We start from the raw sequence: 15,359 nt of genomic DNA, 5'->3' as shown, positions 1-15,359 counted from the left end.
CTGACATTAGGCGCAACAAGTAAAACTACTGTAGGTGTTTAGCAAAATTTAATTGGTCATTATTTGCTTTTATTTAGTCTTTTTTACCACTCTGTATGTCTGTTTCAAGTGTTGCCCTAAACAGACGTAGCCTGCCTGCTCTCTGGTGAGCTAGCTAACTCACTACTTAAAAAGGTTAAATTCAGATTTTTTCCCTTGAGCTTCAAAAATCTACGCAATCTTTACATACTAAATATATATACAGATACAACTAACAGACGCCTGTGATTTCATGTTTGGTCCAGAGGACGTGCTGGCAGCCTAGCAACAAGCAGTTGGTAAGTTTTTAATACACATTTGTCTCAAAATGTGAATAAAACTGATTAGGGCTGAAACAATTAGTCGCATTAATCGTGATTATTGAAATAATCGACAACTAATTCAGTAACCAAATAAACGTGCGCACTAAACTTAAGCAATGCTATTTTATTATAACTTAAGCAATACAGTTTTTCTTTTCTTACCCAGAAAAGTAACTGAATTGTTTATTTGCCTATTTTACACATTTTGAATATTGTAAGTGTGCCCATTTAATTTTGGATTACTTGACTAATTGTCAGAATAATTGATAGAATAAATGATTACTAAAATAATTGCTAGCTGCAGCCTGAAAAATTATACAAATAAAATGTAGCTTCCTGGTCCTGGCTTTAGGGAATGCATGAGATTTCTCTGGATTCTCCTACTATCCCCCTAACCCCAAAAAAAGCCTTATGTGCATTTTAAGCAAAGGTGATTATAGTACTTTATTTTTGTGAATGCTGCATTACCATGAAATCAAGGTGTTTGTGTTTAGGGCGTTAGAACGTCAAGCCTTGTCTGCTGCAGGTGATTCTGTTCTGATTCCCAGAAATGCCGATGGTATCTACACAATTATCTGAGTGAGAGTGGGACTGAAGAGCATCTGATAATGAGAAACAACACCCTCAACAACACTCCATCACACCATCAACGACTCAGCAGCTCACACCCCAACATTTCCCTCCCCGCACCCTTTCGGTACCCGGCCACCGACCTCCCACGGCGCCACCTTCCGCTCCACACTCACAATCCAAGCACACAGACACATGCACACACGCCCTGGCGCTCACTTACTTTCAAAGTCCAGGAAAAAATGCGGACAGTTCTCTAAATCCTTGCCAAGGACCTTAATGAGGTTCCCCATGGCCAGCGACCTGGACAGGAGGAAACAACAAAATGCATACAGGACCTGGCAGCGCGCAAGGAAACAATCCAACACACAGCAGAGACATGGAGGACACCTCAGGTTCATCTAACCCCTCCGCATTTCTGCCTCGCTCCTCGTCTTCTCCGTCCTTCTGTTGAGGCAGCATCTCCAGAGCGGAAGCAGACGCTTCAGCCATCAGTGTCACTGATCACAGTTTATGTCCAATATGCTGTATCCACTTACAGTGTGGTCTAAATCCAGCGCCGAATCATTTAGCTCACTTACTGAGAGTCACTAGAGCTGGGCAGTGGTTTTAATCCATTTACATTACTATAGTAACCCAATAAGAACCCGCCATATACAGACTGCTCCCATCTAATGGTTTTTATAGGCAGTGGTCTATAGATGCTGTGCAGAGATTTTTTTTTTCACCTTTGAACCAACATGGTGGATGCCAAAGCTAAAAAAACCACAGATAGAATGAGAAGTACAGTGCTTTGCAAAAGTATCCATGTGCATTTTGCAACATTATGGTCATAAGGATGAATTTCATTGGGATTTCAAGAGTAGATGGACAAAATGTAGTCTTTAATTGTGAAATAATAAGAAACTAAATGTGAATGTGATCATTCATTTTAAAGTTTTCCCATCCATCCATCCATCCATCCATCCATCCATCCATCCATCCATCCATCCATCCATCCATCCATCCATCCATCCATCCATCCATCCATCCATCCATCCATCCATCCATCCATCCATCCATCCATCCATCCATCCATTTTCTGTATACCCTTGTCCCTTTGTGGGGTCAGGAGGGTTGCAGGTGCCTATCTCCAGCTAAAGTTTTCCCAAAGATTCTGAATTATATTTAAACATACAGTATAACTTATTTTCCGGATATATAGTACAACTTTATAGCACAGTTAAGTAACTACGTTACCTTAAGTTGTTTTAAAAATACTGTATATATCAAACATAACTTAAAATAAATTTGACTTTGCAATTTGATGCCTTGAAATTGGGCCTCTGTCTCTTTAAGAAGCTCCTGCTCTTTCCGACACATGGCCTTCAGCACGTCATCATAACAACACATTTCCATTATCTGTTTTGAGAAATAGTTTCCATAATGAGCTCATTAGAAGCGCAGGTCAATCATATGTTTGCTAATTGCTGAAGGCTAGTCTAGAGGAGCTGATTTGGGAATGTGTGGAAGTTGGAGATTATTTAGTTTCATCTGTCCTCTCATCGGGTCTAACCAACTTGTTTGTTCATTTTAAACAATAGCAGAGATGTGGACTAACAGTTGTCCTGTAATCCGTCTTTAAACCTCACAACACTTTCATCCTGGATCTTTCTGCTGTGGTCTTTGTGATGCTGTTAGTTCCTCTGAGCACTGACCCAAATTCATTCTGCAATTAAACTACCACAGGCAGATCCTTTTTGTTGGTTACATGGCATCTGAGTCTGAGTATCAGAAGAAAACCACCGCACTCTTCACATTTTACTTAGTTTTGGTCTAACATAAAAGCCCAGTGAAACACATCAAGGTTTGTCACTGTAACATGTCAGAATGTGAAAAGGTTCAAAGGTCATGCACAGTTTTGCAAGGCACTGAAGGTATGTTATCATACTGCTGAGATTCAAAGTTTTCCCGAGCGTCTTTAGAGCAGGTAGAGGAACAGGAACATTCACTACCAGCAAGCAAGTTTAAACCAAACAGGGACATGTACGGCAAAAACAGACACAAAGCTCTGTGGATGTAAAATCTGTTTTTTGTTGTATAACGGGAGAACTTTGGTGACAGAAGCCAAGGTTTTACTTCCTCTGCTGTCTTTATGTGCTATATTAGCACTCGGGAGGGGCCTATCGGTCCATGTAGGAAGGATTTACAGCCAGCATTAACATGTTTACGAGATGCCGCCGTCCCTCGTGCAGAAAAAGAACAAGGCCCAGTCTTTTCATTACCACTCGATGAGAGCGGGGGTCGCAATGCAGCACCGAGACACAGCCGGCCGGTATTGACGTTCTGCATCATCTCCGATGGTACCCATGCCTCCTCAAATATCCTTCTGCATCTACATCAGCAAAGAAGTACCTCTGCATGCTGAGTCATTGCTCCAACAAACAAGTTTAGCCCACACCTTATCTAACTTTGCCTTATAACCTTGGAGAATACATGAACGGGAGACTTAATGAGGGGCCGCGATGTTAAGTCGAGAAGATTCTAACCACATCCTCAACAACGAGCGACTACAACCAGGTGACGCAATGTTTCCCTTTGTCAGAGGTATCCACACACATATCAGCACACACATGAGAAGCTTAGACTGGAGCAGCATGAGGTCCATCCCCAGAGCAGTGCTCGGCGGATGGTTGCCAGGATACCGTTGGCCTGGCAATGCCGTCTGCTCGCCGCAACCGAGGATGGAGGGAGAAACGGTGTGAAGCTTGCACAAACGGTCGCTGTTTTACCGCCTGTGATGTGTGTCTTTAAAATGAAACTGCACCTCGCTTGTGGCAATCACAAGGCCACGGCATGTCAAGCTTCAGACGGAGGAAATTAGACAAGCATCTCACAGACTCTCTGTCGTCTTACCCTCTCTTCCTCTCGGTGCTGATCCTCTTCCTTGGTTTCTTCACCCCAACTCTCTCTCCTCCTGTCTTACTTTCTCGTTGTGCCTTCTGAAAGCGTCACTGTGAGTAAATCCCCCAGTTCTTCCAGCTCAGAGTCCCCCAGCGGCTCCGGTTTGCCACTCGCCGCCTCTCTGGAGATGGATGTAAACTCGTACTTGTGTCTCTCTTCCTCCCTCTGAGTGTGAAGTCCACTTCGCACTTCTCTTTTCGACGTCTATTTAAAGCCCCGTGGTTTTCTCTATTAGCTTCGACCCGGATGCTGCTCAGTTCTTTCTTTCTTTGTTCACACCTTGTTCAGAGGGCGATGCTGCGCAGCGTTGAGGTTTTCTCCGCAGACCCGAGACTCTGTTAATTTCTGCCTGTTTCTGATGCTTCTCTGTCGCCACTCACATTTCTGTTGCACTAAGAATCTCATTTTCTCTTTTAGTTTCTGACACCAGAATGGGTTCCTCAAAAAATATTCCCTGCAGCTCTCCTTTCTGCCTCACTTCTCCATTTCACCACTGAGCAGCACTCTCCCGACTTCTTGGCCTTCTTTTGTCACAGGACATCTCCGTCAGGGGGCCACTCGGTCTCGCTGGTGGCCTTTGGGTGCAAAGACGTCTAAGAAGGAGGTGGAAGGCAATAGGGGCCACACATTGCATAATAGTCATTAGATCACTGACTGTTGGAGCATTGAGGCAAAACATTCCTGGAATCGGGAAGTGCGATCGCTGGCTTCTGGTCGCAGTAGTTTCTCATACATGCAAACAGACGCAACCTCTAGATATCCAGAGTGAAAGTGGAGCAAAGAATCCCTCTTATGCAACCGGGAAGCAAAGAGGAGGAACCAAGCTGAGGGGCCTCCTCGAGTCTCAATGAAGACACATCTCTGCGACCACATGGGCATGAAAAGCAGACCTGGTTCACACCGGGAGCCAAGCAGCTGAGCTAAGCCTTCCTGGCTCCTTTCAGCTCCCGCTGAAAGAATCCTCCTGTTACAGCTCAGCAGCTGAGCAAAGACACAGCACTCGCTCTCTTTGCCAAGTCCAACTTCTATTAACTCACCAATTTGAGCTTCCTCTGTACCCTCTGAGAGACTTTCTGGAAACCACAAACTGCCCTCGAGTGACGGGACGCTCACCGGCCTGTGGGTCAAACCCACTCAGCAGCTGTGCCGAGAGAGCCGGCTGTCCAAAAAATAATGTGTTTTTGCTCACTGTCTTTTGTTTCCCTACCTTCTTTGCTTGTGTTTATCCCACTGGAACACTTCACTGCATCAACCAGGGCTTCTCAGCTCCCTGCGCTGGTTACAGCATCAGCACCCGACACCTGGAGAAGACGGACAGGAAAGAAAGAGGATCATCATCAAACTCTACACACCACAGCAAAATGGCTGGTGCTTGACCAGGCAGTAAGTGAAGAAAAATCTTTCTTTTCGGTTTTGTGGCTGAAAAACATCAATACATCATTTGGAAATGTGAACCACCAAACAAAAATTCAACTTTAGTAAAAATATTAGAATTGACCGTAAAGGCCTGTAATATGAGGTTAAAACCTCCAGTCTTCTGGTGTTGTGGGCTTACACAAGGAGCCTTCTTAAAGGAGCAATATTGAAGCTATACATAAATGTAAGTGAGAAACATAAACTTTGCTAACTCAGTTTCAAAGCTACCTGTTAAACCAATGCCTGGAAAGCTGAACGCACATGTCGCGCTTTCTTCTGTACTTTAAAGCTCATCAAATTAATCTCATTATTGTGCTTCTTATGCAGCCTGGGCCACGTCTGACCCGCTGACTGGTGTAACTATTAACACTGCTGCTGCCGCCCTTGCATCATTGAATCTCATCAGGAGAGAGTGCAGACTGGAGGAAGGTGGCATATTTGCAGAGTGGTTGCTAGGGAAACACAGCCTCTCATTCTCATGGCAACACACACTCAGGCATGGCTCGGCGTTTTCAGCTCGGCACCTCGGTTGGATAACGACGGCCCACACTCGGTTCACTGTTTCCTGTGTTTCCGGATTCATCCAGGAAACATTTTTGCTCTTGTGGAACTTCCACATCCAGTGATTTACTTCGGGAGCTTGACAAAAACTGACCCAGGTCAAACGGTCAATGGCTGCTGATCACCCCTGTGCATAGGTCAAATTCACACCTGTGGACATAACCGAGGGGAACATCATCTGTTAAGGGAGGTTTATCTGTTCTATTGCTTTGTTAGGAGAAGGTATTTGAAGACATATACAAAATCTCATTAACTTACAATATGCTAAACCTATCAGAGCTGTTGCTTTTTGTATTAAAGTATTAAAATATATCTAAATATGTGCAAGTTTCCAATTTCATCCTAAGCCCAGGGCTCTTATAGCGCTGATGGATTACTATTTTCAGTTCTACTAATTAGCTTAGCGCTTCCGTTCGCTGTTTGAGCTCCAAACCTTCTGTTTGCATTCTCAGCACTTTTTTAATTTAACCACGAGCTGTGCGTAATATCATCGCACTCGCCTTTCACACTCCAAGAGCAGAATAGGTGCAACTATCTGGGGCATATGGGTCAAACTCAAGGCCCAGGGGCTAAATCCGGCCCGTCATAGCTCTTAATGTGGCCCTCTAGAGTCCAAATAACACCTGTGTGCTCAAATATTATTTTAACAAATCAAAGCAGTTTTGTACCTGTACACTGTCAAAGTAAATCCACTCAAGAATCAACAGATCCCCACATTTTCTCTAGAGTTTTCTGCAATTTTTCTGCAAAATAAGTCAAAAATGTTGGGTTTAAATTATGTTAACTTCCACCTGCAGGGGGCATTATGTCTCACAGCCAATGCTGCCACAGCCTTACTTGATGTGAAGTTATCATCCGATAACGATGTGGCAAGTAACAAAACAGTCACATTCACAGACAAGTCCGCAAATATCTCAACATTCCCCACAAGCTTTTCTGAATTAGCCCAACAAAATCAGTTATTCTGATTGCAAAAACCATGAAATCCCAAAGGAACTAACCAGTTTTACAAATGTTCAACATTATTTAAATTTAAGCAATTCAGGCGATTTGATCTAATCGACAAACACAGCAGGAGGGAGAAGGAATGGACCGGTTTCTAAACTAGCTATTTCAAACTTTTCTTAATAATGACATTTATGAACTCCAACTACATGAGCTACTTCCTCAGACAAATTAGCTTGACTTGACTTGAAAGTAGAAGCCATATTGGCGACTTGGGAAAGCAAGTGTAGTGTTCAGTTTTGTCTTATTTCAAGTCTACAAAGAAATTTGACCTAAAAACTAAACCAGAGCAAAAATACTTGGTAACATTTGGCATTTCTGCAGTGCATCACATCATTCAGTACACCATACTGTTTGTCTGAGCAGCATATCAAAAATGAAAACAATCTGTGTGTTACAGCTTCAGTTCATAAGGTTAGTGTGTATTTCTGAAGTAGGCTAAACCCAATCAGTCTGATCCCCGGAAGACTTTGATATTGACACTGCACTTATGAGCGTCACCATGAATCAGTGTCCCGTTAATCAAATATTAGCCTGCTCTGCTTTCTCCATAGAGCAGACACCATCAGAAGGGTCTGGAAAGCTTTAACAGCAGCAGCATATCAGGCCCATCGTCAAAAGGAGGAGTACGTTTCCAGCAAAAAGCTCAGAAATTTTTAGATTAATCTCAGGGTTTTATCTAGAAAAAAAAATAGAAATGTCAGAGTTTCAAAAGGCAAAGATTTGCTACAAAAAAACACTCAAAAATGCTAAGATGAAACTGTAGAAAAAACAAGGAAATTTCAGAGTTTTGAAAGTTGGAACATTGGAGAAATCTCCAAGTGTTCTAGAAAATTTTTGGGATTAATATCAAAATTTCAGAGATTTTTGGCAGAAATTTATTCCTTTTTTTGTCTCTTGCACGCTGTCGTAGCTTTCTCACAAACTGCTCACATAGAAAGCCTTGCTTGTACAACGTGCTGAAAAAGACACTTCTTTGATAAGATAAAGAAAAGTCTGCAGGAAATGTTTTTTTAATCCGATCTGTCTGACTTTTTCGCTCTCTCCAGCCTTAAAGTCTCCTCTTTGATGCATTCTGCTTGATCCACCTTTCTTCTCACACACCTGTTTGACTTGTTCTTTTGATCCTCTGCCTTTGTCAGCATATCTAAAGATAGCGACGAGAGCAGGAGGCTGTGGTTGTGTCTCCGAAGAGAGAGGAATCAGACGGCCTTTTTGGCCTCATCTAAACCATGCAAGTCTAATTTTTAGAACACAACAGGACGATCAGGTTGTTTAAGGACAGAAAGGAGAGAGAAAATGCTAAACAAACCCAGCATATGTGACAAAGAGTGAGTTTCTGGAATAAAGTGGAAGCTAACTCTGTCAAATGCATCTAGAACATCATTGCTAATGGATTCCTACAGCCAACTGGCCTCAGGCCAAAGATATACTTGATGCACTGAAAGGAAACTAAAAAAAAAAATCCTCAGGAAATGTTGGCGATGGCTGCCACTTATCCTGTAGCTCTGTGGGCCACCAAAATGCCTTTCCAATCTGATTTAGACCCAACGATAGACACTTTTGTCTTTAAAGAATAAAAGGAAACCACAATTATGAGATTTGAGCTACAGAAATTTTACTTTTGGACAGTTGCTATGATGCATAGCTGTCACAGTGAAGTATGTTCACATCGGGGAGCTGAGTAATATCTCAAAAGTTCAAGTGATACCTGAACTAGAGGCAAATGTTGTCAATGTCATAACTTTTTTCTTTGTTGTTTTGTTTTCCATTGCTAATCTTAAGGCATTTATTACTGCAGTATTTCTACATTTTTATTCTGAAAATCCCAACTTGTAACCCAGTTGGTTTTGGGTACATTAGGAATTTGAAGCTCACTCTTGCAAAAAAAACAATATTGAAGACTTGTGGATCTGACCTGTTCCATAATCTGCTCTATTAAATATGGAGGCTTTTATTTTGAAGAGTACTCATAAAAACCTAAACCTGGTACTCCAAATTGCTAACCCTGAGAAAAGGCAAATTAAAAAGGACCTTTGTCGTACTTTCTTTAGCAATGTGGAACATTGTTTTATTATTAACTCATTTATGAAACATGAGGCGTTAAATCTGCAAGGATATCCATAATTATTATTAAAATACTGAGACATTTAAAAGCTACTCAAAGTACGTCAACAAATAAAAGAGTGAGCCTCTCATTTTAAAAAATTAGAGATTTATTAGAACAACTTTTATTTCGTTCTGTTGGTAATCTGGAACTTGCTTTTGCATTAATCGGACCTGTAAGCTTTTATTTTGAAGCGAGCCTAAAATTTATTCTGAAAATCCAAAGCAGTAACTACATTTAGGTATTTCAAACCTCCTGCTATAACCATCACCAACATGATTTTATTTATTTATACACTTTATTTTGAAAGGCACCAATAAATGTAACTGTCTCTCATTAAGGAAAAGAGAATATCAGAGATGGAAACTAAAAGCGAAGCCTATGATGTTCCTGCACAACCCCTTCCCCTTTATTCTCCCTTCCTCTGTGACACACACACACACACACACACACACACACACACACACACACACACACACACACACACACACACACACACACACACACACACACACACACACACACACACACACACACACACGGGTGCCCGGTCCAGAGCCATGCACGCATGGTGCGCCTCCTTAAAGGGCGATTGCAAATGAGCATTGTGAGCCTGGTCTGTGAAGCTGACAAAGAAAAGCGGAGAGGATGCCTGGAGAAGCGGAGAGGGATGTTGTGGCATGTTTTAATGCAAAAACATGTTGATCTGGAGTCATTTTTCAAATAAACTGCAAAAAAGTTAAATATATGGTAACCCTGCAGGCGCAGATCCTATCTTTAAATTACTAACCCACATATTTGTATTTTTTGCTGATCTTTTTCCTTACAGTCACAGACAATTTTTGAGAAAATGAAGTGTCTTACTTTCTAATCTTATTTTTTCCCCACCAAGAGAGTATGTTTTATACTTAATGTAGCCATGAATATTAATATGAATATGGCGATAAGGCTTCTGGGGTTTTACAACCGTAGAATAGCAGAAGCATTTCAGACTTAATAGTATCTCCTATGTTTATTTGAGAAGTGGGATGTTGCTGCTCATTAGCGCCTGTCGAAGCGAGAACACACACCTGGTTCTTTCAGGGCTCTGATGATGCTGAATGCAGTCGTTAAACACCGTTTCCCAGAAGCCCCGCTATCTGTAAACAAAGGCAGGCGAGCTGCTCTTTGTCCTTGGTGGGATGCTCACACGTTGTTTTGCTGCGGGTCGGGGGACGGCCGCATGCGTGACTGCTTTTACAGGCCGGGTCACGTTAAATGGGGGGAAACAAAAGGACGTTTGAGTTTATTTGAAGAGACAAATTGTGTCTGATTTAACTCAGATTTAGGCTAAGTGTAATTTTACATTAATCATGGTTTGCGTATATGTGCATTAAGCTGGAATGAGTTTTTTTTTTTAAATGATCAAGACAGTTTGATGGTTTTGCTATATTTATACAAATGTTTACGTAAAATGTGTTTAATATTCATGAAAAAATCCACATAATATACAAATATTGATTAGTACTGTTACAAAAATGTTATATGTTATGATTTATTTGTATTTCACATACAGACTTTGGCAAAATATATGTAAAGTAGTTGATCCTAAATGAATATTGTTCTGAATATTATTTTTCTGGCCATTCCCCTCTTTATTGAATAGTCACTAAAGGTCGGATGTCTGACTGATGTTTTATGGAGAAGAGATGGGTAACACTCCTTTAGCTTCCAGGATTGTCTTTATTTTTCACGACCTGACCAGTCCTTAGTTGCCAATTACTTTTCTCCATAAGCATCGGAAATGTGTGTCAACTTCCTTTCAGCCAGCTGACTGATTGTGTGCAGGTAAATGTACACAATGTGTGCAGGGGGAAATATCAGTCATTTTCTCTGGATCTTAAAGTGCAGGAACAGCGCTGAACATTTTTGTTTTGTATCAAAGTTTTATAAAGTTACAGTTTTAAAACAGCAAAACCAACTTGGTTAAGTTTTATTCCTTTGTTTTTTTTAGTCAAAGATACAACAAGAACTCCCACTAAAGTCAGATGTCTGACTAAGAAAGTTAGATGTCAGTGAATAGCTTCAAAATAAAAAATGTAAAACATTGTAATAACTTCACTAAAAATCCACAGTGCAATGCCGGTGATTATCTTTTGGTGATGGATCTAATTATGTTCGACGCAAAAGTCATCAGGAAGGAAGAATGGAACGAGGAAGTAAAATTGTACCGGGTGAACAGGCGTCGTTCTATGGTGTGAAAAACAGTGGCTGCTCCAACAAGGACAAAAAAGCCAAACTGGCATTATGAATAAACTAAAATCTAAAAATATCGCAGGGAAAGAGAAGAGCGGACCCAATAAAGTGCAGAACTGGGTCCTATTGTGTTTAAATCCACAGCCAGCGGCTCATGACCACAGAGGAGGAACGAATTGACCCCTGACCCCCTGTGCAACCGGCAGTCTATATTGAGCTCAGTGCGCTGAAGCCCGCTGGAGCGACTGGGCCCGTCCTTGACGGAGGCGATGCTCCATCACAGAGTGCTGCAGCGCGTCTCACATGGCAGACGATGCAGCGCTACGCTCTTCCCAGCTCCACTGGGAGGAGAAGAATAGCAGCAGCAGCACCTTCAAACGCCGGAAATTGGCTTCAGCGCAAGGCAGAGCTGACGGGGCGGCAGGGCGGTGGGGGGTGGGATTGATGGAGCAGGAAGAGAGTGGACTAAAAATGGATGCGGTCAATCCCCGGTGTGAAAGCGTGAGATCTTGGCCGTTTTTCAGGTTTATTCCTGTCTAATGGGATATTTTCTATCCCTGTTGTGTGTGTAGCTTCTATTTTTGTTGTTGTTTTGATGACAAATAGCAACGGGAGCTAACTAGATGAGAACCTATTGATTTGGAGGGGGGAAAAGAAACAAACATTAAAAAAAAAACTGTGTTCGAATTGTCTCACAAGCCTGATCAAACATGAAATAAAACCGGGGCCGCCAGCGTCCTGGTGTGTCTATGGCATGCTAGGATCTGGCATGAACACAGGAGCAAACACACAACCACACAAACACTCCCTGTTGTTTTAACTTCATAGAGTTGAACCATTAAGGAAATGGGTTCCAAAGCCACTTTCACACCCCCCCCCCACACACACACACACATAGACACTTACAGAGGTACTGATTTAAAAAAAAGTTGTAAGGAGAACTGATACCACAGTACTACGCTACGCCTGTCATTCTCTCTGTTCTGCCACTAATGAGCTTCCATAAGGTGACTGAAAACTTTTGCACGACTTGCAATGATGAAAAGACTAAAACAGTTCACCTATGACATCAAATTTATTGACTCCAGGTAAATGTCCATTTGACCAAACAAATATAGAACATGGATGCAGGGTTTCGGTTTTGGACTGCCGTAGTCTACTGTATAACGACAAAAAATCTGGAAATCAGACAGCCTGTGTGGTTCTAAAATGGGATTCTGCAAACCTGCGTCGGTTGAGGAATGACGAGTATTTCTGCTATGATGCAATCTTGAAATATTTCAGCTGTTGCTTACTGAACTATAAACCCAATTTGCTGCACTAAAAATAGAAACTGACTGCAGATTTTTGCCTTAGTCAAGCAAAAAAGAAGAAATATAATCTGATCTCAGATTTTACAGATTTTACATCAACAACCTGTAGGCAATAAATTTAAGGGACTTTCTGGATTCACATCAGGAGTGGTACTAGCCTGACCCAGCCAGGTATTGGGTGCAAGAGGCTTGAATGGCAACAGATTGCATTCGTTGACTGGTGTGTGGATTTATGTCAACAGCAAGATCTCAACTACCATTTTCAATTGACAAGACTGTAGTGGTTTTGAGATGGCAAGCTGCAAATAGGTACCTCCATGGTCAAACCTTGAGGTTCAAACCTTTTCATCAATTGTGGTGGAAAAATGCACACAGGCTCAACTGGACGGGGCAACCCACAATGAAGAAAGATATACCAACAAATTTCAGAGAAACTGTGCACCCAGGGGTACGCACACAAAATTACATCATCAGAGCATCGATAGCCATGTCCTCACAGTGAGGAATGCACTGCCAGTGCAGGAAAATCCAACTTGGCTAGAACCGAATTGGACGTTAACCGTCTAGAGCAGGGGTGGGCAATCCTGGTCCTCGAGGGCCGGTGTCCTGCAACTCTTAGATGTCTCCCTGGTCCAACACACTTGAATCCAACAGCTGAATCACCTCCTAAATGCAGTCAAGTTCTTCAGAGTCCTGCTAACGACCTCATTATTTGACTCAGGTGTGCTGAAGAAGAGATACATCTAAAAGTTGCAGGAGACCAGCCCTTGAGGCCTGGAGTTGCCCACTCCTGGTCTAGAGTGAGACTTGACAATGGAGATGAGGCTTGAGTCTCTCATTTTCTGATAAGTTAAAAACCCATTTTTAACTTACATGAAATAGTCTTTGACAATCAGAAAAACAGCATTTAGAACATGTGTGAGAAATATTTACTGGTGAGCACAGAGCAGAAGCATTTTCAGTAGTAGGTCACCAGGTTTGTTTTTAGCTCAGGAGGGATTCTGGCCCACTGGTTCTTACAGAAATCCTTCAGGGTTCTTTGCTGCATTTCTGCAACCCAAAGTGTCAGATCCCTTCACAGATTTTCAGAAGCACAGAGGTCTTCTTCTTTAACCTTTTTGTTGTCTTGGTGACATGTTTTGGGTGATCCTCAGTGTTCTGACGGAGGAAAGAAAGTTCCTGTTCTCCTCCAGAGTTTGCAGTACCTGCTACCGTGCATTAGCCCCAAAGCATGATAGTTCCACCTCTATGCTTGGCTGTGTAGAAAGAGTTCTTCCAGACATATTCATCAGCCTTTCTCTTCTTAAAAATCAAATGGGTCAAGCTGATGTCAATGACCTCAGTCTCATCTGATCACAGAATTTTTTCTCAAGAATGTAAGGAAGGTCCAAGATTTCAATTCAGCAGAGCATGCTGCGCTAAAAGGTTCTTGGTGACAGTAGTCAGTACTGCTTTCAAATCTGATTCCTCATACTTCTGTTGATCATCCTCACAAAGACTACATCCTGCATGGATCTTCAGACTGAGGGCCATTGATTGTCTTTTCATCTGTCAGTTCCAAATAAACACATTTAGCATGTAACAGATTGTAGACCCCTCCAGCCTTTGACAGAAGTACAATCCTGGCCCTGCGGTTCTTTGGCCGCTCTTAGGTCGTACACATCTTAGTGGTTAGATTTTGAAAGAGAATGCATCTATGGACAGGTGTGTTTGGTAGCTGATAGATTTATGTGCCAAATGACTGCTTATCCAGTCTTGTGAGTCAGATTTTCTACTCCAGTGTAGAGGAACAAGTACGTCTTTTGCTTGTAGACATGCAAATCAGTTTACAACGTTTATATAACAAATTCCTTCTGGATATTTATTTGATATTCTGTCTCTTTACATCAAAATGAGGCTGCCATGTAAATTCAAATACTTGTTTCCCCCGCTGTAGACATTGAGAGATGATTTTCCCTCTCACTCCCTGAAATCTAGCAGCAGAACAATAAACGGTACTCTCTCCTCCCACCCTCCTCACTTCAGCCTCCCACTTGGTCCCATCGGCTCCAGCTTCCCTAGACCTGGTGGCATCGATCTCAAATATGTCCAGAGGGTGAACATTCATTTGGACTATCTGTTTATGTTAGTGGACAGCGATTGATCTCATCGACAAGTTGCAGGCCACAACGCTGTCGGAAGTCCCACGAGGGCAGATCTGAGGTAAACTGATTACTCTCAGAAATTTGCCCACTTCTGCCTTCGTTCAATACTAAAGAGAAAGTTCTTGTTTAAGTTAAGTTTGGTTACAGGCTTGGAATGGACCCACTTTACTCTGTTTCATTTAGAGGTGAACACAATCATTGAAGATTTATTAGATCTTGAAACTTTCAGTTCTCTCAGAATCAAGTAGGTTGCCTCAAAGATCTCTCTTAAATTCCTTGATTCCTTTATAACTTTTTCTCTTCAAACCACTGAAAGTATGTTTTCCACCAATTTTTTTGGTCCATTAAATCATTCTGGTTGTAAAGTATTAAAGCACATGAAGTGGAGTTCTTAATTTTATTGGTATTAATCTTTATCCTTCCCTTCAACAATAAAAACACTACTTCTACAAGATGGATTTAACATTTTTCATTGTTGGCATTAATGTTTCTGTATTGTAAACTCAAATGCAAATTAGTTAAATTTCCTGTTAAGAATATTCAATATGAAAATGTATTATCAGACAATTGATGTTAAGTTCATGACGCATGCTTCATAAGCTTCACATAGATCAGTACATAATGTAAGTAAATTAAACCACTGTTTCAGACCTCTAGGCCAGCAGGAGGCCCCCAAGGCCACTTGACCTTTGAAATAGAGTAAAATTGCTTGTTCTGTTTGTAT

The 15,359-nt window shown here is 41.7% G+C and overlaps 1 protein-coding gene across 5 annotated transcripts in view; it reads right to left on the bottom strand.

Moving 5' to 3' along the window:
- The window catches only part of fam49al (family with sequence similarity 49 member A, like), a 37,909-nt gene that overhangs the window by 17,516 nt on the left and 5,034 nt on the right, over window positions 1–15,359 (bottom strand). Inside the window, exons 2-3 of one of the 5 annotated variants that reach the window (XM_008421479.3) lie at window positions 5,062–5,155; window positions 1,135–1,214 (exon numbers count right to left, since the gene is read on the bottom strand). In XM_008421479.3, the coding sequence (XP_008419701.1) occupies window positions 1,135–1,204 (70 nt within the window). In that variant the 5' untranslated portion in view covers window positions 1,205–1,214; window positions 5,062–5,155. Of the gene's footprint in view, window positions 1–1,134; window positions 1,221–3,806; window positions 5,038–5,061; window positions 5,156–15,359 lie in introns of those variants that run through there. The other 4 variants (XM_008421480.3, XM_008421476.3, XM_008421477.3 and 1 more) reach the window with 4 other exon arrangements.

This window comes from Poecilia reticulata, chromosome 11 (genome assembly GCF_904066995.2).
Source record: "Poecilia reticulata chromosome 11, P_reticulata-male-v2, whole genome shotgun sequence".
Lineage (NCBI taxonomy): Eukaryota > Metazoa > Chordata > Actinopteri > Cyprinodontiformes > Poeciliidae > Poecilia > Poecilia reticulata.
This window is presented reverse-complemented; position numbering and strand designations above follow the sequence as displayed.